At 47.9% G+C, this 21,685-nt stretch overlaps 3 protein-coding genes and 1 pseudogene across 5 annotated transcripts in view; 1 reads left to right on the top strand and 3 right to left on the bottom strand.

Moving 5' to 3' along the window:
* Window positions 1-74: 74 nt before the first annotated feature.
* Window positions 75-2,682, bottom strand: LOC106491046 (testis-specific serine/threonine-protein kinase 2-like). Its single transcript, XM_013950574.2, has one exon. It carries the CDS (start codon window positions 1,676-1,678, stop codon window positions 647-649), a length of 1,032 nt encoding a protein of 343 aa, XP_013806028.2. The 5' UTR covers window positions 1,679-2,682; the 3' UTR covers window positions 75-646.
* A 7,020-nt stretch (window positions 2,683-9,702) lies between these two features.
* LOC106491051 (testis-specific serine/threonine-protein kinase 1) lies at window positions 9,703-10,788 on the bottom strand. Its single transcript, XM_067307338.1, has one exon. The coding sequence runs from the start codon at window positions 10,786-10,788 to the stop codon at window positions 9,703-9,705; it is 1,086 nt and encodes a 361-aa protein (XP_067163439.1).
* A 2,130-nt stretch (window positions 10,789-12,918) lies between these two features.
* LOC136993582 (testis-specific serine/threonine-protein kinase 1-like) lies at window positions 12,919-14,659 on the bottom strand (annotated as a pseudogene).
* A 3,000-nt stretch (window positions 14,660-17,659) lies between these two features.
* DGCR2 (DiGeorge syndrome critical region gene 2) overlaps window positions 17,660-21,685 on the top strand; it is a 52,859-nt gene continuing 48,833 nt past the window's right edge. For 2 of the 3 annotated variants that reach the window (XM_067306743.1, XM_067306740.1), the window contains exon 1: window positions 17,660-17,909. In XM_067306743.1, the coding sequence (XP_067162844.1) occupies window positions 17,831-17,909 (79 nt within the window). In that variant the 5' untranslated portion in view covers window positions 17,660-17,830. The remainder of the gene's footprint in view (window positions 17,910-21,685) is intronic. The other variant, XM_067306741.1, reaches the window with a different exon arrangement.

Genomic DNA, 21,685 nt, shown 5'->3' with positions numbered 1-21,685 from the left:
GTCAGAATTCTTTGCTTTTGTGCTTTGCAGAAAAGGGGGTAGATCTTGTGACTTAAAAACAAAGATACAGTCAAGTCTGTGAGCTCCTCACTTCCCTCTTCCAACTGCGTATATACTGAGACAGGACCCAGAATTTTAGAGGACTTCTCTTTAATTTGACCAGAGTTTAAACTGATGATCTCGAGTGTACAAGGGACCTGTCAAGAGAATTAGTACCTCATGAGAACAGTATACAGATACAGTTTTAGACATCAGTTCACACTTTCCAATAACCTGCCCTGCCCTTGTGGTACCGAATCCGTAATGTGGCTAATGTGAATTCTTCGGCCAGTGCAAACAGGAACTTGAGAGATGTGAGCTTATGATCTGTAAATGCCAGTCAACAGCACTGTGACCTGAAAGAAAGCTTTCCAACTTGCATTTGGCAGTAACTTCTGGTCCCAGCAAACCATATCAGAGACAGGCCTTTTGTGAACGGTAGTGTTAAGCTGTTCCTTCAGCTCAGCAGATGCACTGTATTTTCTATGCTTTGATTGTAAAGCAAAAGACAAGGACTATTTCTGAAAGGGTTCACAGAATCAGAAGTTGAAAGCTAGCAGTTCACAAGTTAGATCAATTATTGTGATACTGTTCAAACTAGCCATATCTAAGAGGATCCCTTTTCCCTCTCTCCTTCCTTTTCTGCAGGCTGGGGTTCTGTTTGCTGCTTGTGCTCCGGCTTTTCCTCATGCAGATTCTGGGAACACTCGCCCTCTTCTGCAGCTGGTGCTGTTGAAGGGACCGTGGGTTCTGGAGGCTGCAACCATGGGTGGCTTAAAACTTCATCTATGTTCAACCTCTGAGACACATCTGGCTGGAGCACGCAGTAAATGAGATCCTTGCATGCTGCAGTCAGGTGTCTGGACTTGGGGAAGTGAATCCTGTGTTGTTTCTGAATCCAGACCATTTTTCTGATGTTAGAATCATCAAATGGCATTAATGCACAGACCATTATATATAGGATGACCCCCAAGCTCCATATGTCACAAATCTTGGGGTTACAAGGAATGCCCTGTAGCACTTCAGGGGCTACGTACGCAGCAGACCCACAGAAGGTTTTACTGAGAGTAATTTTCCCGTTTTCATCCCGAGTTAAGGGTTTGGAAAAGCCAAAGTCTGACAGCTTGATGTTGAGGTCTTTATCGAGAAGAATGTTCTCACATTTCAGGTCCCTGTGAGCAAGATCCATGTCATGGCAATACTTGATGGCGGAAGCCAACTGCTGAAACTTTCCTCGAGCGATGTCCTCTTTCATTGCTCCAGTGCTCTTGATGTAGTCCAGAAGATCTCCCCTTACCCCCAGCTCCATCATGATGTACACTTTGCCAGCCTTTGTCTCGAATATCTCGTAGGTTTTGACTATTGAGGGGTGGTTCATACGTTTCAAAGCGGCTATTTCCCTGGGGAGAAATTTTTCCAGGAAATCCCGAGGAGTTCTCCTCTTGTCGATAATCTTTATTGCCACGTTGCTTTCCAGTCTGTCAGAGTAGGCTGCTTTCACTTTGCCGTAAGAGCCTTCCCCCAGAGTGACACCCAGGTTATAGCCTTTCTTTCCAAGCATCATGATATCTTCCATCGTGCTAGAGGCGAGGTGAGCTAGGGGGGCTGGGTGCGCGTCATCCGCACTGGCACGCTGCATGTTGCCGTTCCATGGTGGCTGCCCGGACGCTTTGCTCCTGCGCCAGGCAGGTGGTGCCCAGCACTGGCGACTGTGTGATGTCACAAGCCGGGGAACCGAGGGGACGTTTCCAGCCCCGTGAGGAAGCTACTGGATGCCGTGATCCAGGGCAAAACTTAGCATCGAGTCTCCAAGAGGCATCGGCTCGTGCTCTACCTCATTCAAAAGTGATTTTTATGTTTAGTTTTGCCAAGGGGATGGAAGTAGCTTTAACATTTTTCTTTCATCTTTTATAAAATGATTCTAATACTTTTTATATCTACTCTTATGTTAGTCAGGTACTCAATTGTGTGTTAAAATAATTTGGTAGGGAATGGTTAAGCTATGTATAGTTTTTTTTTTTAAATATTTTCTATGGCTTACGAAAGGAAAAATTAACATGAGTATGCAGGTCATTTTTGGGGGTGGGTTCTTCAGGCTTTGCTTGGTCAGTTTTAGAAGTGTTTTCAATGAGATAAAATGGAGAAGGAATTGATGATAATGTTATTTACAAAATAAGCTCTTTCCTAAAGGATAAAACTATGGAAAAATTTTCTGAAGTAACTTAATTTACTGAAGTAGCGCTCTTAACATATTTATACTATTGGAGGTTTTCTCTCCCTTTTTTTTTTTTCCTTCTTCCTCTTAATATCTTGAAATTTTTGAACTTTCTGCTGGTTATCTTGAATTTTCAAAACATGTTGGTAAACTGATTTACTTAAGTGGTTTCATTCTACAATGGACCAATGCTCTATTTATACTGTTTGGCTTGAAGGTTCAAGCACAACAATATATCTGAGTTTTTATCTTTGCAGTAGGGTGTTTAAAACCTTTCTAAAGAAGTTAATTATTTGTACATGTATGCATCTCTTATCTGAGGTACACAATGTAAATACAAAATGAAGGTGCTATGGCTCTATTCTTAAAGATGATTTTTTCCTGAAGACAGAAATTCTGCCTTTTTTTTTGTCTCAGCTGACTTTTTAATGGGCTTTTTTCTGTAGTGTTTTTATTTATTTATTTATTTTTCAATGCTCCGTCTTCTGAATTTGTCTCTGCTTCCCCCTGTGGTGCTGCTGCCCTCAGGGTGGGCGCTGTCAGCAAAAAGAAGCAGCAATGGGGGTCTCTGGCGCCTGCTTCCTCACTCATTTGTGTTGCAGTGATAGCTGAGGAACCTACAGATCCTCAATACAATGTTGATTGGGAGAGAAATACAATATTTTTTTTAGTCTTTTGCAGTCAAAATATGAATTAAAATACAGGTTTTCAAGGTTTGAGTTATACATTGCAGCAGCACACCTGGCAGTGCGAAAGGTCCTTTCCTAGCCTGGCAGACATTAAAGCTGTGGGTAGCACCTGAGGTTTCCTAAGGAATGGCCCATTTTGGTACTCCTTGGAGACAAACTGCTCAGACTGGCTTTTAATATATAGCAGCCTCATTCCTCTTCAGTCAGCTTTCTTCAAAAAGGATAGTTTGCCACCACAGAGGCGAGAAAAGGTTCTGATGTTGGGGAATGTGGGATGCTGCTTTTCCATCTTTAAAATGGTTATGTTCAAGAACTGTTTTTTCCATGCCCTTGTTACGAGAAGGGATGGGCTTTCCTTGGTATTCGTTCAGCTCCTGTATTTCGTAACCCTGATGATTGGCTGCTTTTGTAGGCTTTGCAGCTGCTTTCTTAAACCCTTACTCAATGGATGAGCTATGTTTTGACTTCCAGGTTCTGGTATTCTTGAGGAAGCCTTGTGCTAACAGCTTCTTCAGAACTGTTCAAAGGATTGCTGTTGTTTTGCATGTTGATTGCTTCGCCATAATCAGCCTCTGGGGCTTTTTGCTGTCTTGATTTCAGCTTTTTCAAATTGGCCTTTCAGCTCCCACATGTGCGACTTCAAAGATTGGTGATGATGATAACATTAGGGCCAGGAACAGTCTTGCTTAGTTCACTGGAATGGATAACAATGCCATTCTAAAGAGCAGAAATGGTCCTTCTGACAGCCAAACTGAGGCTTACCCCCTCCCCCTTTCTTTGAAGCTTTTGGCTAATTTTCATAATTATCCAAAAAATCAAGAGTTGCTTTATGCATGCATAGTCTCCACCCAGAGCTGTGCTCATCCCTGTGTGAGCTGACCTTTGAGTGCAAGATGAATGCTTGTGCTGTGTGCTTGAGCCCAGAGAAGCAGTGAACACCTTGGAGCAGGAAGTAGGCATCGAATGTTTACACTTGCACCACGCCAAAATACAAGACAGTCTATGTAATGTTTGACAGTCTTGATACTTGCTACCATCAGGTGATGTCTCACCCAGGGAAAATTTTATACGGCTCTTTGAGCAGTGTCTACAAACTTCTGTAAGGTTTTGGATGTTTGATGCGTTGTTTGTCTTGGAGGGGAGCTTGCTCTGCCACATCCAAAACTCATGTCCCTTGGCTATGAATATGGTATGAAAACCCTTCCAAAATACTTGATTTTTGTAGTGCTTCTTTTAAAAATCCGCCAATCAACACGGCATTGATAGGAATAGCTACTGTGTGAAATGAATAATTTTTGCTTTTTTTAGTTTGGAAATAAATAAAGGCTAAACTTCTTTTTGAAGCTAGGCAATAAATTTATTCAGATATTCATGCATGAATGTAAAGAGAATCCATTTACTAACACTTCCATGTTTTCAGAGATGTCCTTTAAGGACTGGACTGGCCACAAACTTGTTAGGTAAATGTTTTTCAATGATCCCATGATCTGCTTACCTCCACAAAATGCAGGACCCCTCTGTTAGGGCATGCAAGCCCTGGCATGAGGTTTAGCTCACTGAACAGACCATAAGAAATGACTGGACTTGGCATGATAAATGGCTGGATGCTACAGATAGTGGTGTGAGCAGCTAACAAGGTTTCAGATAGTGCCCTGAGAAAAGGCTGAACTTCAATAATGGAAGAGGAGCACTGGTGGCCTTTTGGAGAGTAGAATCTGGCAAATGGAGATTACCTAGAAAAAGGTATCAGAAATACTAAATTTGGCTATGGATGTAGAAAGACTGGGACCAATGGGGAGAAGTAATTACAGGAGCGTTTTTTGGGAGAAGACGAGTGGAGAAAGGGGAGTCTAAAGGTGGATCAGGGAAGAAGAGTGGGAAACTGGAGAGGAAGGGCTGGGTGTGCGGAAGCAGGCTCTGGTCAGTGTGCTTGTCTCAAGCCCTGTGCCTGACCACCACAGTCTTCTCCATCCTCCTGTTGCACTATCCCTAACTATTTCCTGGGTGCGAGTGCTCTCGGTTCTGGACTCTGGAGGGGTGCAAAGGCCGGGCAGTGTCTGAAGGACCAGTGAATAGGGGATTTACGTGCGAGTCAGGAGTGTGATAGGGATGCCTGGTCCACTGGCCGCCTCAAATCCTGGTCAGCTTGAGAGGAGGAACAGGATCAGGTCGTTGGTGGTGCTCACATCTGTGTGAGTGCTCATGGTGTTCATGCAGTGGTGGTAAAGGCACTGCTCTCTGCCTGTGTCTGTGTGTGTGTGTGGCTGGTTGAGCCTGTATTTTGTGTGTGTATGTCCCTGTTGGGAGTATGTGCTACTTCCTGGACCTGGGAATGGGAAAAGCAGCTGCCTGGTATCTAGCAGACTGGAGAGGAGAAATCACCTGGGTCTTAAAATCCACTGGATTTGGCTATTTCTTTAACACTCAGTGTGCACACTCAAAAATAAATAAAATTGCATAACCATGAATTCCTGTTGATGCTGCCCCCCGCTGTTACTGTGTCATTATATCCAAGACAACGTGACCATTGGTTTCCTTTAGTCAATGTCTGTGGTTAATAGATGATATTCTTGTACAGAACCATTTCTACACTCAGAAATGCCTTGACTGAAAGTTTCCAGGCATTTCAAACCAGTTATACTCATACCAAGAAGTAGCCAGCTCACAAAATAATAGGTAGGTGAATATGATATCCAAGACTTACTAGTTCTGTATTGTGCAATTCATGCTTAAAAGCAGACTGCATTAAATATCTTGCGGAAGGGTGTTGGCTTTGTGTTTTCCCTCAAGTGAATTAACCTAGACAGCCTTACTAAAATCATAGTCTTGATTATGCCAGATTGAAGGGCCTTTACATATTTGCTAGGAATGAAATTTATTTTCGGTGAAATGCTATAAAACTGGATCTGTTGAAGGGCATGTAGTGCTTTTCAGATGGGCTATTCCTGTAACACTTGCTTTAATGTCTAGTCTCTGCTTCCTGCTGCAATTGCAAGCAGCCTGTTATCTGTAATTAATGAATCAGTAGAGTCTTCATTGCCAGAGGTTTTTTTGCTGTTGTAGCACTAACAGATAATGTGCCTTACATGGCTAAATCAAATGTCAAAAACCAACTCAGCTGCGGATGACTTGTGACTTTTCCCTGCCCGCTCTGCACCCCTTTTTTTTGGAGCCTTGTTTTCCTTTTGTTGTTCTTGTATATATGCGTTTCCTTACATGCAAGACCCAAGCACACTTCCTCTCTCCCCCAAAATAGCGTCCGGAGCACTTCTAAAGATCTCAAGCTTATTGGCACTGAGCAGTGCCAGCAGCCTGGCTCTCCTGAGTGACCAGTCGGCAGGGCTGGCTGCGATGGGTGACTGCCCGCTTGCACGAAGCCACCCGGCCACGGCTTGCGTGTATGTGCAGGACATTCAGTGCTGTGTGTTGCTTCAGTTCCAGCCTGCTGCTGTGATTCCCACTCTGTGGTTATCTCCTCAGTCTTCCTCCCTGTGCCTTGTGTCTCCTGGCTGTAACCCACCTCTCCCATTTGAGTCTGAGGCCGAGTTAGCTTGCTGGTGCTGTGCCTCAAGGTGGTTCTGCAGCGTGGTGACTTTTGGGCAGCCTGCAGGTAAGGACCGTTTCTTTTGGAGCCCTGCTGGAAAAATTCTGGGAGCAGAGGAGCTCTGAAAGCAGCTTTGAAGAAGCAATCCCACGTCCCCCCTCTTCTGCAAGGGCAGAGAAACCAGCAGGACAGCAGGCCACAGGGGTGAACATCCCTGTGTCCCCTGGCAGTGACCCCCAGTCACTGCTGTGACCTTTCCTGCAGCTCAGGGGTGGCCCCGCTGGGTTTTGGACATGTGCTGATGGGGGGGCTCCTGGACAGGAGCCTTCCCCTTGCTGCTGTGACAGTTCCCTCTTGCTGCCCTGACTGAGACCTTGAGGGGCAATGCGGAGATATCTGGACAGGTAAGACACGGAGATACCCTGCAATGGAGCGAGGGCTATCCCTAAGCATCCCCCACTGCCGGATGGAGAGAACAAAGAAAGACGCTTCCCTCTTTCAGAAATACTGCATGTGACTAGTCGGGCTTGGAGCCTGCTTTTGCTTCTGCCGCTTCTCCCTCAGCAGGCTCTTGGGAACAGCCTTGCAAGGGGGAGTAAGAGAAAAAGGGACACTTAACATGCTCCCTTTGTGGAGTACTGGGTGACGGAGACCCATCAGGAATGGTTTCCCCAAGGAACACAGCAACAGCAGAGCAAAGCATGCCACTCATATGCTGATTTATCTAGATGTTCATGTTGATCCTCCTCCATTTGCGTGTGCAGAGCGACTCTCACTTCCTTAGGCAAGGAGGGCCACCTGCCCAAATTGGAGAAACATAACAAGCCAAGGAAGTGCTCAGACTGAAGACTGATCCAGACTCAGACTGAAGGCACTTCAAAGCAGGAGTGTATAAAATCATACCTGGGAGGTTTGTGGGTGATGCGGACAGACATCCATGTTTTTAGGGGAGAGGTGTCTGATTTTGGGAAACCACTCCTGGAAAAGCAGAACGAGGCTAGTGCTTTGATTCTGGAAGGCCTCGTGGTGGCTGTATAAGCCCTGATGATCTCTTGAGCTTTGCAAAAGCTTGACAGCATGACACATCCTTAACCAAGTATAAATTCCTTCTGTTCTCTTCGCTGAAAGCAAATGGAAGGTAGCAAATGGAACTCGGGAGAGTTATCTGTAGGGATGGGAGAGATTTCACCAGAAGCTCTGGTGTCATTTTTCAATATGTTAGGATATCCCAGCTGGCCTCTACTGCTGCTCTAGAAGTGTGTGGGTCTGCAGCAGGCCCCTCCATGTCTGTCAGGCCCTGTGGATGTCCTAGACTCAACCAGGTGCAAAATAGCCCTGGACATCTATTTGTAAACACCTGAGTTGCTTTTGTGGTCAACAGCAAGATCTGGGATGTGTATTAGCAAGGGTAAGCAACATTTTAAAAAAGAGGATCTCCAGAACTGTTCTACTGTGACTATAAATAGCTCTATTCTTTCCTCTTTTCTCATTTTATTATTCACAAAGAAATAATTCCCAGCACCAGCAGTCATCTTTCTCTTCTGTAGCAGGGAAAGGAGACTTTTATGTTTCAAGGGGACGAGAAACAAGCCTCAGCTTTCATTTGATGCCGGAACAAGACCGGCCATGTTGGGTCAGATCAAAGGACTGTCTAGCATGGTGCTGAGTCCTGGGAAGCACCTGGCTGCAGATGCTCCAGAAAGCATGTAGGGAGCAAGGCACATGTGGAGGGGTGAGACCAGGAACAGCCGAGCCTCCAGCCTGACACAGGAGGAGAGGTGTTTGGATGGGTCTGTACTCACCCTTGCTCCCTGCCTCTTGGAAACTGCATTTCCAACAGTGACGGCATTTAGAGTTTAGTCCTGTTTGGTAAGTGAGTTCTTGGTGATGCTAAGGCGCATGTATGCCATGCATGGTGACTTTTTCTTCCACCTGCCTAACCCTACCAGCCTGTGCAGTTGTTCCAGTTGTGTGGTGAGGCTGGCTACTTCTTGGGGCTGTTGGGAGAACAAATTCCTTCTTTGAAGATATAAAGGACTTGGTAAGTCATCTGTAAGATGAAGGCTGCAGCCATCTTTTGAAGGTAGATGACTATTGACTGTGTGGGGCTTTTGGGGAGAGTGTGGGTTGCTTTTGTATGTGAAGGTATGCTGAGTGCATGAAAGACAATACTGAGAAGCTGAGGATTTAGGGCCACAGGAGTTTACTAATACCCTGTTGTAACCCTCTGCAGCTTGTTCAGAAATGGGGAGACTGCAGAGCTTCGCAGGGGAAGGGATATGAGCCTGGCACATGCCGCAGCCCGCTCTGCTTCATCTCCCTGAAGCTGAACTGTCCAGCCCCAGCCTTCCTCGTGGCACGGATTAGTGCTCTTGCCACACTCACTTCTTTCATAGCTTGGGTGATGCCTCTGCTTCCATGGGTGGGAGGGAGTCGCCTTGTGCAATATGTTTGCTACGCTGAGTTGTTGCTAAACATCATTCTTGGCTCCTCTCACACCTTTTAATACAAATCTAGACCTAAATGTTCACCTAATAAGAAAACATGTTGCCATGACAAAGGGCTCTGAAGATTCCCACTGCTAGATATATCCTGATGGTTCGTGGGAGAATTAGTAAACCCCAGAGTGAACCCAGGGAAATGTTTACCTGGGCCATAAATTGGGTGCAGAAGTCCACTGAGATGATGAAGTAGAGAGTGAACCTGCTTTGCCAGGAAACCTTCTATAGTGAGGCTGGAGAGGAGCAATTAGAGATGAATGACATATCCAAAGCAAGAGCTGCTGCCTTCACTTGCTGTGTAGCAAGTTAAATGTGTTAGCTTTCCAGGACGTGTATTTCATGGGAACTGGTGCAGAATCAGAAAGCTTTGCAAAGTGCTTCCAGGGTGGCATTTCATGCTGGCATGCTCTACAGTAATGGAAAAATTTTGGAAAGAACACCACATTTTGTAATCTTTTTCTCTGGTTTTGAAGACAAGATATTCATATTGCCTCACTTGAAGCATCTAGCTTTAAGTTCCTCTTTTTCTCTGTGGAGATACCTGGGTTTCCAATGTAAGTACTCTGGATGGGACTCTGAAGCTTTCTGCTGCTGGAGAGGGCACATAAACTTTTAACCCTAAATTAGTGCCTGCAGTTAGATTGTGTAAATCCAGCTTCCAGTGCCAAAGCATCTTCAGGAGACATCATGAGAATTGTCAATAATAACGTGCTTTTAATGGTCAAATTCTTCAATAGCTGCTCTTCCTGTGACATCTATCAAAGTACTCGCTTCATCTGCCTCTTCAGTGGGCTTAATGCTGACAGCATTTACAATTCCCAGGACTGTCTCCAGGGCAGAAGAATCCTCCTTCTCTGGGTGGCCATCCATACAAGATGGGCCCGTTTGCTGCTTGTGCTCTGGCTTTTCCTCATGCAGATTCTGGGAACACTCGCCCTCTTCTGCAGCTTGCAGATAGAAAGGGATTTGGGGTTCTAGAATCCGCAACCATGGGTGGCTTAAAACTTCATCTATGTTCAACCTCTGAGACACATCTGGCTGGAGCATGCGGTAAATGAGATCCTTGCATGCTGCAGTCAGGTGTCTGGACTTGGGGAAGTGAATCCTGTGTTGTTTCTGAATCCAGACCATTTTTCTGATGTTAGAATCATCAAATGGCATTAATGCACAGACCATTATATATAGGATGACCCCCAAGCTCCATATGTCACAAATCTTGGGGTTACAAGGAATGCCCTGTAGCACTTCAGGGGCTGCATATATGGTAGATCCACAGAAGGTTTTACTGAGAGTAATTTTCCCGTTTTCATCCCGAGTTAAGGGTTTGGAAAAGCCAAAGTCTGACAGCTTGATGTTGAGGTCTTTATCGAGAAGAATGTTCTCACATTTCAGGTCCCTGTGAGCAAGATCCATGTCATGGCAATACTTGATGGCGGAAGCCAACTGCTGAAACTTTCCTCGAGCGATGTCCTCTTTCATTGCTCCAGTGCTCTTGATGTAGTCCAGAAGATCTCCCCTTACCCCCAGCTCCATCATGATGTACACTTTGCCAGCCTTTGTCTCGAATATCTCGTAGGTTTTGACTATTGAGGGGTGGTTCATACGTTTCAAAGCGGCTATTTCCCTGGGGAGAAATTTTTCCAGGAAATCCCGAGGAGTTCTCCTCTTGTCGATAATCTTTATTGCCACGTTGCTTTCCAGTCTGTCAGAGTAGGCTGCTTTCACTTTGCCGTAAGAGCCTTCCCCCAGAGTGACACCCAGGTTATAGCCTCTCTTTTCAAGCGCCGTATTATCATCCATCGTGCAAGAGGCGGCAGAGTTATGGGGGTTGGTGCTGGGTGTGCATCATCCGTGCTGGCAGGCTGTGTTCCCCCACTCCATGGTGGCTGCCCGGACACTTCGCTCCCACCGCTGGGCGAGGTGGAACTGGGCCATTGTGTGGTGTGGGGCTGTGATGTCATTATGGAAAGAGTCTATTTGTGCTTGAATGTGTAGTCCTGGGCTTGACTCTTTGCTGCATGGTGGAAAGGAGGAGATGATGAGGGACCACAAGAGATTCTTGTTCATATAAGTGGATAGGAAAACCACAGGATTCTAGCTCTTTTTTGGCGGGTGGTAATTTAAAAAAACAGCAGGATGTAATTGTTAAAAGAGAGAAAGTTATAAGAACCTTCAGAGAAGAGCCAGCAAGGGCACAGGAAGAGATGCTATAACCATCCTAGAGAAGGTGCATTCAGGTGCTTTAAAGAAGCAAAACACTGAATGCATCAAAGTTTGTTTCTCCTTTTCTTTGTGGGGCACAGGTAAGAAAATGCTGACCAGTGGAACAGCAACAACACAGGGTTTGGTGAGGCTAATCAGTAAGAACAGAAAGCCCCAAGATCACAGTGTGCTTTGAGCAACCACCCAGGCCAGTGCATGTGGTCCTGGCTTGAGCCCCAGCAAAACCATAGAAGCACTTCCCAAAGGCAGGATGCTTTGCTTGACTTTCCCAAAGCCTCTAGTTCCCTGTGCACTGACCCCCCCTTCATTTTTAGGGCCAAGAGTATTTCCTCGAGACAAATGTAACTCTCCTGTGGCCTGATGCTGGGGCATGGGTAGAGCAGAGGAGGGCCGGGGTGCTATGGGCTGGCTTAAAAGTTGACTCTCATTTGAGTTCCAGTAAAGGAACTTTGCATTGACAATATGAAAACAATGCAGATTTTTACTTCTCTGATTATTTAGCTCAGAAGGGAAGCTGTGGTTGGAAATATTTGAGAGGACCGTGGTATTTCTCTGCAATAATAGAGGAAATGGATCTGATTGCTCAGAGGAGGGGAAGATGGAGAAATTATTGCTTCCTCTAATTTGCATCTGTAGCCTCTTCATTATGAATCCCTATTCACAGTTACTGGGCTTTTCACAGGCCCTGGCTTCATAGCAACTAGTCTGCAAACATCAGTTCAAAAATAGGGTCTTTGACCTAGAATGAGAGCCGAGTTTGGATGTTCCCTGTTTGACCCTCTTGGCTCTGCTCCTCCCAGCATAGCCATTACCTCCCACCTCCAGTGAGCTCAGGGACCCTCTGCTCAGCTCCTGGGTTATGCTGGGGAAAAAAGAGAACTTAGTGAATAATAACAAGAATTGTCACTGTGATACCCAATGAGCCTTAGCCAAGGAGCTCCACGTGCGAAGCTGAGCACCCAGTTGGCATGCAATGCTTGTGCCTGCCCCAGGCACGCTGCTGTCAGCACTAATTGTTTCGTGAAGGGAATGACCAGAAGGGAGTTGGAGCAGGTCCTGGTGAAAAGCATGTTGTGCCAGGGGAAAGCATGGCCAATGCCTTCCTCTTCATCCCCCCCTCCACCTCATCATCTCCCTGGGCTGAGAGCATTTGATGACCCACGTGTTTGGGTCCCCAGCATTTTGGAGCAGCGTTAACACTTGAGCATCTCTGTGGACACGGCCTGCCCTTATCTCACCTCTGAGCTGCGAACGGCACGGAGGAACATAAACAGTGCACTGGCCTGCTTGTGGTCCTCCCTGGCCAGGAGTTGCTGGATGCACCTGGCCTTAAGGACGTCATTGGCCACCCCATCTTGAGTCTTGCTAAACAGTCATCCCTACAACTACCAACCTCAGTTTTGTCTAAGAAAGGGAGAATATGCTTCCTCTCCTGTGCGCTTACAGTGGTGGTTCCCTGCCCTGGTGCTTTGGTGCTACTCTGATTTTCGTGTGCGCAAGTCCCACTGATCTGGTGCCACCTGGGTTGCTGACCAAAAGCAAGCATTGGTCTCCGCTGGAGTTAGTGCTTGCAGCAGTGGGATAGCCCATGGAAATAAGTGCCTCTTGCCCTTCACCTCGGTGCTTCTGTGTGGCTTTGTAGGTTATCAACTGTTTACTCAAGTGTGTTGTATGATTTCTAGTGCTTGCTTCACACCAAACTGTGATCTAAAACTGTTTCTGTCCAGAGCTGGTGGGGCACTTTGGATACAGCATATGGAAAATAAGGTCTTTGCATTCTTGTGTAAGAGTCAGGGAAGGGCAGTGTGTGCTCTTTCTGCAAGTGGAGCACTCTCCTCATGTGGGAGTTGCCCTAGGGCATTTATTTATAGATCATCATGTACAGAATAAGGCCTGGGCCCCAGATGTCATAGGTTGGGGGCTGATACTGAATGCCCTGGATCACTCTAGGGGTCTGCATACGCAACAACAGATCTGCAAAAAGCCAGGCTGAGAATTGCTTCTCCACTCCCATCCCGGTAGCATCACGTGGAAAAAAACCAAGTCAGACACTTTGATGTCCATGTCTTTGTCCCAGAGGATGTCGTCACACTTCAAGTCCCTATGGACAATATCCGGATCATGACAGTATTTGACAGCTCATGAGAGCTAGCGAAATATTTTTTGCTCTAAATCTTAAGGTACCCCCCGTTGCTCTTGTTGAGCTCTAAGCACACGACTCTCCATGACAATACAGACTTTCCTGGCTATCTCAAGCTTCTCATAAATCTTGGTGGAAGAGCAGTGGCTCCCGCCTGCCTAGGTCTTGGGCTCCCTGGGGAGCAATCAGTCCAGGAACTCACTGGGCACGTTGTTTCTGTCAGTGGTTTGCACTGCCACAATGAACTTCAGCTGCTCCAAGTAGGTAGATTTAACTTTGGCAAAGGAGCTCTCCCTTACATTGCTTCCCGTGACATAGCCTTTCTTGCCAAGCACAGCGACATCTCCCACATGAGCAGAAGCAGCAGGTGCCCAAGAAAGACTGCAAAAGCATCTTGTACACCCACCTGCAAGCCAGCAGCCTGCTCCCGGCCCTGGTTGACTGGGTGCCACATGTCCCTGTGGCTGAGGTCAGGAGCTGTGCAGAGCAGGAGGGCTAGGAAGACACCAAGGAAGGCAGAGGTCGTTTCCGGCTGCTGGAGGTGCAGCCACGTGAGAAGGAGGTGATGCTCCTTGGAGGATGCTGGTGATGGTTATAGTGAGACCCAGCTGGGCACGGCTGGTCGGGGAGGCTGGTGCAGCCCTGAGCTGTTGGAATTGGGGAAGGAGCTCGGCTGGCAGCAGGGCCAGCTGCCGCCAGAGGCCGAGAGCATGCTATGAGCCTCAGGCCTTGGTGGGTGCCCTACCAGATTATAGTCCCCGGCGATTAAGCTGCTACTGCGGCGCATCACTTCGTTGAGCAATAATCCCAGAGGTGGTGGCACTGGCTTCCTTCCTTCGTTATTGATATGTTATGCAGAAACAGAAGGAGCAAAGAACATGGATATTTTTGTTTTATTAATATACAAAAATCCTTTATTTCATCAACATTTTAAAAAAGAAAGCCTTTGCAGGCAGCTTCCCAGGTTTTGGCTTTGTTCTTAATTCTGAGTTGAATTTTACTCAAAAGATGGAATTTCCTGCAGAATAAACTACCCATTTCCTGCCTACTCCCTGCGGCAACCATGAGGCAAACAGCGTGCTCAGCCCCTTGCGGAGCTTGTGGTCCGGCTGGATGCTCTGGCATTTCCCCAAATACCATGGCATCCTCTTAGACTGTCTGAGGAAATTCCAACTTAATCTGGGAAGCGGGTTTTCAAGGTAAAATTGCCTTTTTATCCTTTCTAATCAAATCTTGGGCCTTTTCAACAAGTAATGAAACCAAAAAAGACTTCTCCCAGCTCACGTACACATGGAAGGCACCAGCCATCACCTTCTAGCTCCTCTAGTGCCTCAGCTGAAGCTTGTGAACAGACAGCTCTCCTTATTTTCCAGAAATGTGCTTCTGCCTTTGTGCACTGCAGCCGTGGTGCTGGGAAAGGCAGGCTTGTGCGGAGCTGGTGGGCAGATGACAGGGTAGGTGCTGCTAAGGGTGAGATGCTGACCAGCTCGATCTCTTCCTAGACTTGCTCCCTTCCAAGCAAGAGGTGCAGGGGCTCTGGGGCAGCTTTCTCCTAAAAGCTTCAGGATCAACACACTCTATTTTCCTACCCTCCTACCCCCTTTTAATTAAACTCTGAAGTCCTGTCCTAGGGAGGGTAACCGTGCCAATGCTGAATTAAACGCCATCAGGGGAATGTCTCTGAAGCTGATGTCAACCAACCCATTTGCAAGAAGAGAAAAGGCTCTGTTATTTTTTGTGGGAACAGCAGAGCAGAACAGAGGCACAATCTAGGAAATCTGGCATTGGAAAAGGTGGGAAAGGCTAGAAAGTTTGCAGAGATTTATGAACTGGCACTTGGGAACAAAGCAGCATCTTGGGTCTGGGCCTCAGATAATGCCTCTTCTTCTAGAGAATAGCCTTGTGCGAGATGGTTTATCATTTTGTTCTGATTTCTCGTCGCTGGTGTGGCACAGATTTCTCCCAGCAGAGGAGCAGCCTCCCCGATGCCTCTGTGGCCGCTGCCAAAGCCTGGCGTGCCCCCCCGGGCGGGCCGCTGCCAGGGCAGGAGCAGGCAGCGCCTGCCAGCCACGGATAAGCTCTCCGGGCTGCGTGGGCTGTGCTCTCCAGGAGCCTGTTGGCTCTAACATGAGCACGAGCACACAAGCTGGCTCAAATCGGTGGCAAAAATTGCAAAGGGTCCCGAGGCGAGTGAGTCCTCTGAATCATCCCCTTCACTGGAGAAATGAACACGGTGTCCACAGACAGCAGAGAAAAGCTTGGAGAGTTTTCTCCAGAGATCACTCACACGGCTGCAGCCTGAGCTTTCAAAAAGCGTGGCTTTCCCTGTACTTTTAAAGGCATAAGGTAGCAATTAAAAGATGTAGCTTAATGGCAAGGCATAGGGCAAGTCAGAGGAGAAGGACGGAGAGGAGGGGCCGGCCCTCAGCTTAGTGGGGTGGCACGCAGAGGGACCATAGCAGAGGGGGGACAAGATGAAGCACAGCAGAGTGAGACGCTCCCAGGGGGCTAAAAACACGGCGGGTTTGTGGGGAGCGTGGCTCGCGGTGTGGGTGCTTCCCTCACCCTGCGCCTTGCAAGCGCTGCCACCGCTGTGGGGTCCTCTGCAATCTTCAAGTCATGCTGCTGCTGTTTTGCTGGAAACAACAACTACCTAAATCACATCGGAGATGACAATCTCGCTCCCCAGCTTTAGTGGGCTGCAATCTGCGACGCCGGCTTCAGGAAATGCTGCTGCACTGAGGGACGGCAGCCTCCTTTCGCAGAGGCTTTACTCACATTGGCGGCTCTCTTCAGGGACAACCACCACCCTCATTGACGTGGAGCAACACCCAGGGTCAAATTCCTAAATGCGCCTGTCATTTGCAGGGCCATTAAAGATGATTTGAGCTACACAATTAGCTTTTTTTTTTATGTATTTCCTCTCTGGATGGGCTTGAGAACCTGGAATGCAACTGTTTCCAGGAGCTATAAAAATACCAGCCAGCTTTGTCATTGTTGTAATTATGAAAGCTATACGCACAGTGAAACTAATGCACTTATTGCAGAAATGTCGCAGTGCTGGATGCTGTACTGTAGTGTCAGGGAGTTACCTGCTTGTGTCTTGCATACCTGAAAATCCCTGGAAAATTGGTGAAAGCATATGAAAATATGGTGTGTCTTATCCCTGCCTGGGTGTGATAGACAGTCTGGAGTGGATTAGATAAAATACTCAAAGGATGGTCAACCTCAGAGACTAGTGACAAGTCAGCTTCTGCTAGGAAGCCCCGGTGTGCTTCACTTCCGTACATGGCATGTGCAGCTCCGGCCGTCCTGAACAGAGGCATCAGGGACCTGGGGCCAGGAAGCTGGTGGCAGGGAAAGGCCATCCCAGCAGGGACAGAGGTGACTGGAAACACCATCCTGGCTGGTGACATGGTGAGGAAAGACCATCCTGCCGAGGATGGAGGTGACCAAGAAGGACTATGCCGGGGGAACAGAGGTGTTGGGACGAGACCTGACCAGAGGGGATGGAGATGACTTGTTAAGGCCTTCCTGGAGGGGATGGTTGTGACCAGGAAAGGTCATCCCAGCTGGGATGGAGGTGACCTGTCAAGGCTGCCCTGGTGGGGACAGAGTTGACTGGTCAAGGCCATCCTGGTGGAGATGGTGGTGATGGGGAAAGGCCCTCCTGGTGGGCATGGAGGGAACGGGGAATCACGGCCCTGGCTGGGGACGGCGGTAACCAGTGGAAGCTATGGGGATGGAGGTGACCAGTCAAGGCCATTCTGGTGAGGACAGAGGTGACCGGTGGAGGCCGTCCCAGTGGGGACAGAGGTGACGGATCGAGGCCGCCCCAGTGGGGACGGGGGTGACCGGTGGAGGCCGCCCTGGGGGGCTTCCGCGGGCCCGGCTGTCGTTTCCCCACTCGCGGCTTTCCGGGGGGGCTCCCTCACTGCTTCACGCCCCGAAAGCCGGTGCCGGGGCGGGCAGCGGCGGCGCCCGGGCGCCCGCGGCCATAGCAGAGCCCGGCGCGGCCGCGGCCTCCCGCGGGGGGACGGGGGGAGCCCGGGGCCCCCCGGTGCGCGCGCGCCGCCGCCGGGGCGGGGCGTATGCAGATGAAGGCGATCTGCCCCGCCCCTTGCCGCCGCCGATTGGCCGAGCGCCCGCGCGGCGGGGGGGGCGGGGCGGGGGAAGGCGGTGGGGAGGCGCGGCCGCCATCTTGTGCGTCGCCGGAGCCAGGCGAGCGGCCCGCAGCGTGGCGCCGCCCGACCTCCGCGCTGCCCCCGCGCTCCCCGCCGCAGCCAGGGCCGCTGGCTCCCGCCCGGGGGCGGCGGCGGACGCGGGGGGGGAAAGCTCGGTGCGGACGGCGGCCCCCAGCGAGCCCGGCGGCGGCGGCGGCCCCTCCTCCTCCTGCTCCTCCTCCCGCCTCTCCTCGCCCTGCGCTTCCCTCCCCGCGGGTTTGTGGCGCTGCGCCGGGGGAGGATGAACGGAGGATAAATGGTGCCCAAAGCGGACAGCGGCACCTTCCTCCTCCTCTTCCTCCTGGTGCTGAGCATCACCGAGCCGCTGCGGCCAGGTAGGGGCGGCGGGGGGCCGGGCCGGGCCGCGGCGCGTCCCCCGGCGCGGGGGTGTCGGTGCTCGCCCGCGGCGGGAGGCCGGGGAGCCGCGGCGGGGGGCGGCTGCCCCGCCGGCGCCGGGGGCTCCCTCCGCGCCGCCCTGCGCCGGGCGACCCGCCGTTGCGGCGGGGGCCGCGGCCGGTGGAGGCGTTTTGCCGGTCTGCCCGCCTCGGCCGTGGCCCGGCGGCTGCGCCCTCGCGGGCGGCGTTTGGCGGGTCTCGCCCCGCCGAGGGGCGCAGCCCGGCGGCGCCGCCCGGCCCGGGGCTGGCGGGGCGGTGCGCGCGGAGCGCCGGCCGCGGAGGCGCCGCTCTGGTTACGCGCGGCGGGAGCAGCGCGCAGCGAACAATCGCCCCGCGGAGCTGAGCGCTGAGGTGGGTTCTGGAGGGAGCGTGTGGGGCTGAAGTGCCTTGGTGCTCCTGTGCCCAGGCTGCTTGGGTGCCCGAGAGCTGGGTGAAGTTCAGTTCCTATCTTGGTGGCTCAGAACTGGTTTCAAATTCAAGTTGCGTTAAACTCTGTGAGCAGTTCGAAGGGCAGGAGTGTCTTCTGTCGCTCCTTTACAGTTTTTACAAAAGATGTTACTAGCTGCATCTTTTAGGCAGAACTTCAGGCCCTGTGTCGGCTGATCTGCATCTTGATGAACAAGTTGAATGTGGGTTAGGATAAACATTTTTATTATAAACTTTGAGAACTTTTTTTTTAAGACCTTGCTTTCAAAGTTATTTGACATAGCAGTCAACAGTTGTTAAGGAGGAGATCCTTTCTCAGATGGGAAGGAAAGAAGGGCCAGTACCAAGGCCCATGATACAAAAGCAGGTAGGGAAGAAGCACCTGAAAACTGAATCATGCTGCTGCATTTCCATTGCTGCTTATTAGTAGGGTTAGATTTTTTTTTTTCTACGTAAGTTCAGTTTGACTGGTAGCTGACAGGCACAGTGCTTTAAAATGTCAAAATGGTTAACTTTTGGGAAATGATTGGTGTTTGGTTGCAAACTACTACTTTTCTAAATACATCATGCAGTGGAGTTCCTTTTTGGGTGTTCATCTTACTTGAAGCCTGGTAGAACTGTCGCATATCTTAGAGTGTTCTTGCCAAGGATAATCAATAGCCAAAGCATGAGGCTACCTGGATTAGATTTGCAGGTTTGGAATCTCTCCTCCCAAAGCATTAATAGTGAGTTTGTTCCTGGGCAAAACTGACTCTTTTGTAAATTTGGAAGTAAGAATGGCGAAGATCTTATTGTAACTTTGAAATGACCTTGTTCTTTCTCTTCAAAATAACTTTTATGACCCAAACTAATATAACAAAGAGTATTAGTGAACTGTGTTTAAGCAAGCTCCCAGTACAGCTAAAACACAATTGGGCCAGTGTAGGCAGTCTTATTGAAATAACTGAGGTGTTGAAACTGCTGCGTGTGTGACTGGTTTCATTTTATCTTGCTTTTCTGGCAGTGTTGGCAGTGCAGTATACGTAGTGCTTATGTTATGTTCTTAAGTAGCCAAAGAAAGAAGACCTGCTAACCTAGTATTGTTACAGTTAGAGGCTTTTGTGTTGGAGAAGATGCTATGTAAAACTGATTTCAGGAAACTTCCTTTATAGCTGGCACTGAGTGCTACAGATAGCTGAATTGCTAGGTAAAAATATTCAGCAGAGATTCATAGCTTTCTGCATGCTTTCAAAGGTTGTTAAATTTGACCCTGAACTCTGGTATGGAATTGATCATTTTGGTTTACTAGAAATTAGAAGACCGTATTTTCCATATTGGGTTAGAACATTTATCCATCTGTCTAGCATGATATTAAATCTGTCAGCAGCTGGTGCTTGATGGACAAGTCCTTCACTGAGGTTTGTTGCTTTAAGACAGATGAAATTTTCACTCTGGTTCATCTGTTTTAGAGATCAGTGGTACTGTAGCTATACTTCATGGTGGGAACTATATGAGAGAACATCCTTCTTGCAGACAAACCTTAACTCTCATCTTTTCGGGTTATACAACACTGGCTTTGTAACCTGTAGCATTGGGCTTCCTCTATGGCAAATCCATATCTATTCCCTGAATCTTGCTGTTACCTTAATGTGAAGTAATCAAAATTGGATGTGGTAGTGCAGCTGGAACTTGATGCTGTTTGAGGAATTCCAGAATTTCTTTCTGAAGACACTCATCCATCCTGTTTACTCTGAATGCTGATATGCTCCAGATAAGTATCTTTGTTGAGCTGTCCATGGTGATGCCTTTTTCTTCCTCCTCAGAAGAGAGCCTGTGACCTTACATCTTTTTACCAGTGTTGTTTTCTTTAAACTTGCTTCATTTAACATCTTGAAGTTACCAGCTCAAATAGATCAGCCATTTAAATAGTATATGTGTGGATCCTGAGACAGAAGGTGCAAGTAGGGAGAAGCTGGTTCATGCAAGTACAAAGTACGTACAGAACCAAAATTATCATTTTAGTCAAAGATAATGGTAATGAAATCTTTCTTGTCTTCTTTGGGGAGGGGGGGGCAGAGGGTGTGAGGATTTCCAAAGAAGAGTTAGAATAGTATTTGGATGTAGAATATATTTTCCTAGTACTGTTTTTTCTGCTGTTTCCTTAAGCCTGTCTGTTGTAGTAACTGTCTGGTTGGCGTAGAGAGGAGTTCTGTAGCTTGCTTAGCTTAAGTATGTAGTTAGAGCAATTGAGTGCTGCAGAGTGATGGGAGATTTTTATATACTTTGAGATGAATGTGTGGTCCCTTCACAATTCAGTCCCAGCAAATCAGGCACTTCTTTGTACTTTCATGTTAATGTGATGCTAGCTTTTTACCCATGTTCTTGCTGTGCTCCTCAGATAGATAAAACCTTCTTTTAAGCCCCCTCAACTGTAGTATCCTTTCAGGCAAACTGAAAGACAGTGATTTTATGTGGACCTATTTTTTTCCCCATCTAGAGTGTGAAGGTTTTTAGTAAATAAGGAGAAAAATTAATTAAAAAAACCTTTTTTTCTGATTTTTTCTGTTTTGGTTACACAGGTCAGTTTTATCCTTCTACCATCACTAACAGCTTTAGGTACTTCCAACATACTGTGACAATCAGCACTAGCTGTAGAAACTTGTATTCCTGAAGGTACGATGGGCAGTTAGATTTCCTGAGCCTGTGAACTTTCAGTGATAATTTTGTGCATTTAGGAATTTCTGCTTTGTTTTTTTTTTTAGTCCCCTTGCTTCCCTTTTTCCTGTCCCTTTCTAGATATTTTGACCATAAACTGCTTATTTTGACTACTGCCCTGCTTTCTGCGTTATATTTAGCTATAATGCACTGTTTAAAGGATTCTACTTTTTTGCACTAGGATGTTTCTCTTTAACTTGCATTATTTGTTATGTGTTTGGAAACTACTAATGTGAAGTAAAGCTGAATGTGTCTGACCTCTCCAGCTATATGGGTGTACAGTGAAAAACTAACTCAATATTTCCCTTAATCTTTTGAATTGATTGCATCTGGTGTTCAGATACTTGTTTTATCACAGTTAAGGTTAGGCTTAATAATATTTTTCCAAGGCAATTAAAAAAAATTGTTTCAGGTTATCTGACCAGCTGGCTGAGAGCTGTTGTCTTTATGTAAAGAAATATTTTGGTGATGTGTTAGGTGGTTCATGAATAAACTGTATTCATGCTAGACTGGATTTAGACCGAGTTTCAGAACACTAATGCATTTCCATCAGTTGTCTAAAGTGCATCAGAGATGTAAATTGCTATTCATTCAGT

This window comes from Apteryx mantelli, chromosome 17 (genome assembly GCF_036417845.1).
Source record: "Apteryx mantelli isolate bAptMan1 chromosome 17, bAptMan1.hap1, whole genome shotgun sequence".
NCBI classification, from domain to species: Eukaryota; Metazoa; Chordata; class Aves; order Apterygiformes; family Apterygidae; genus Apteryx; species Apteryx mantelli.
This window is presented reverse-complemented; position numbering and strand designations above follow the sequence as displayed.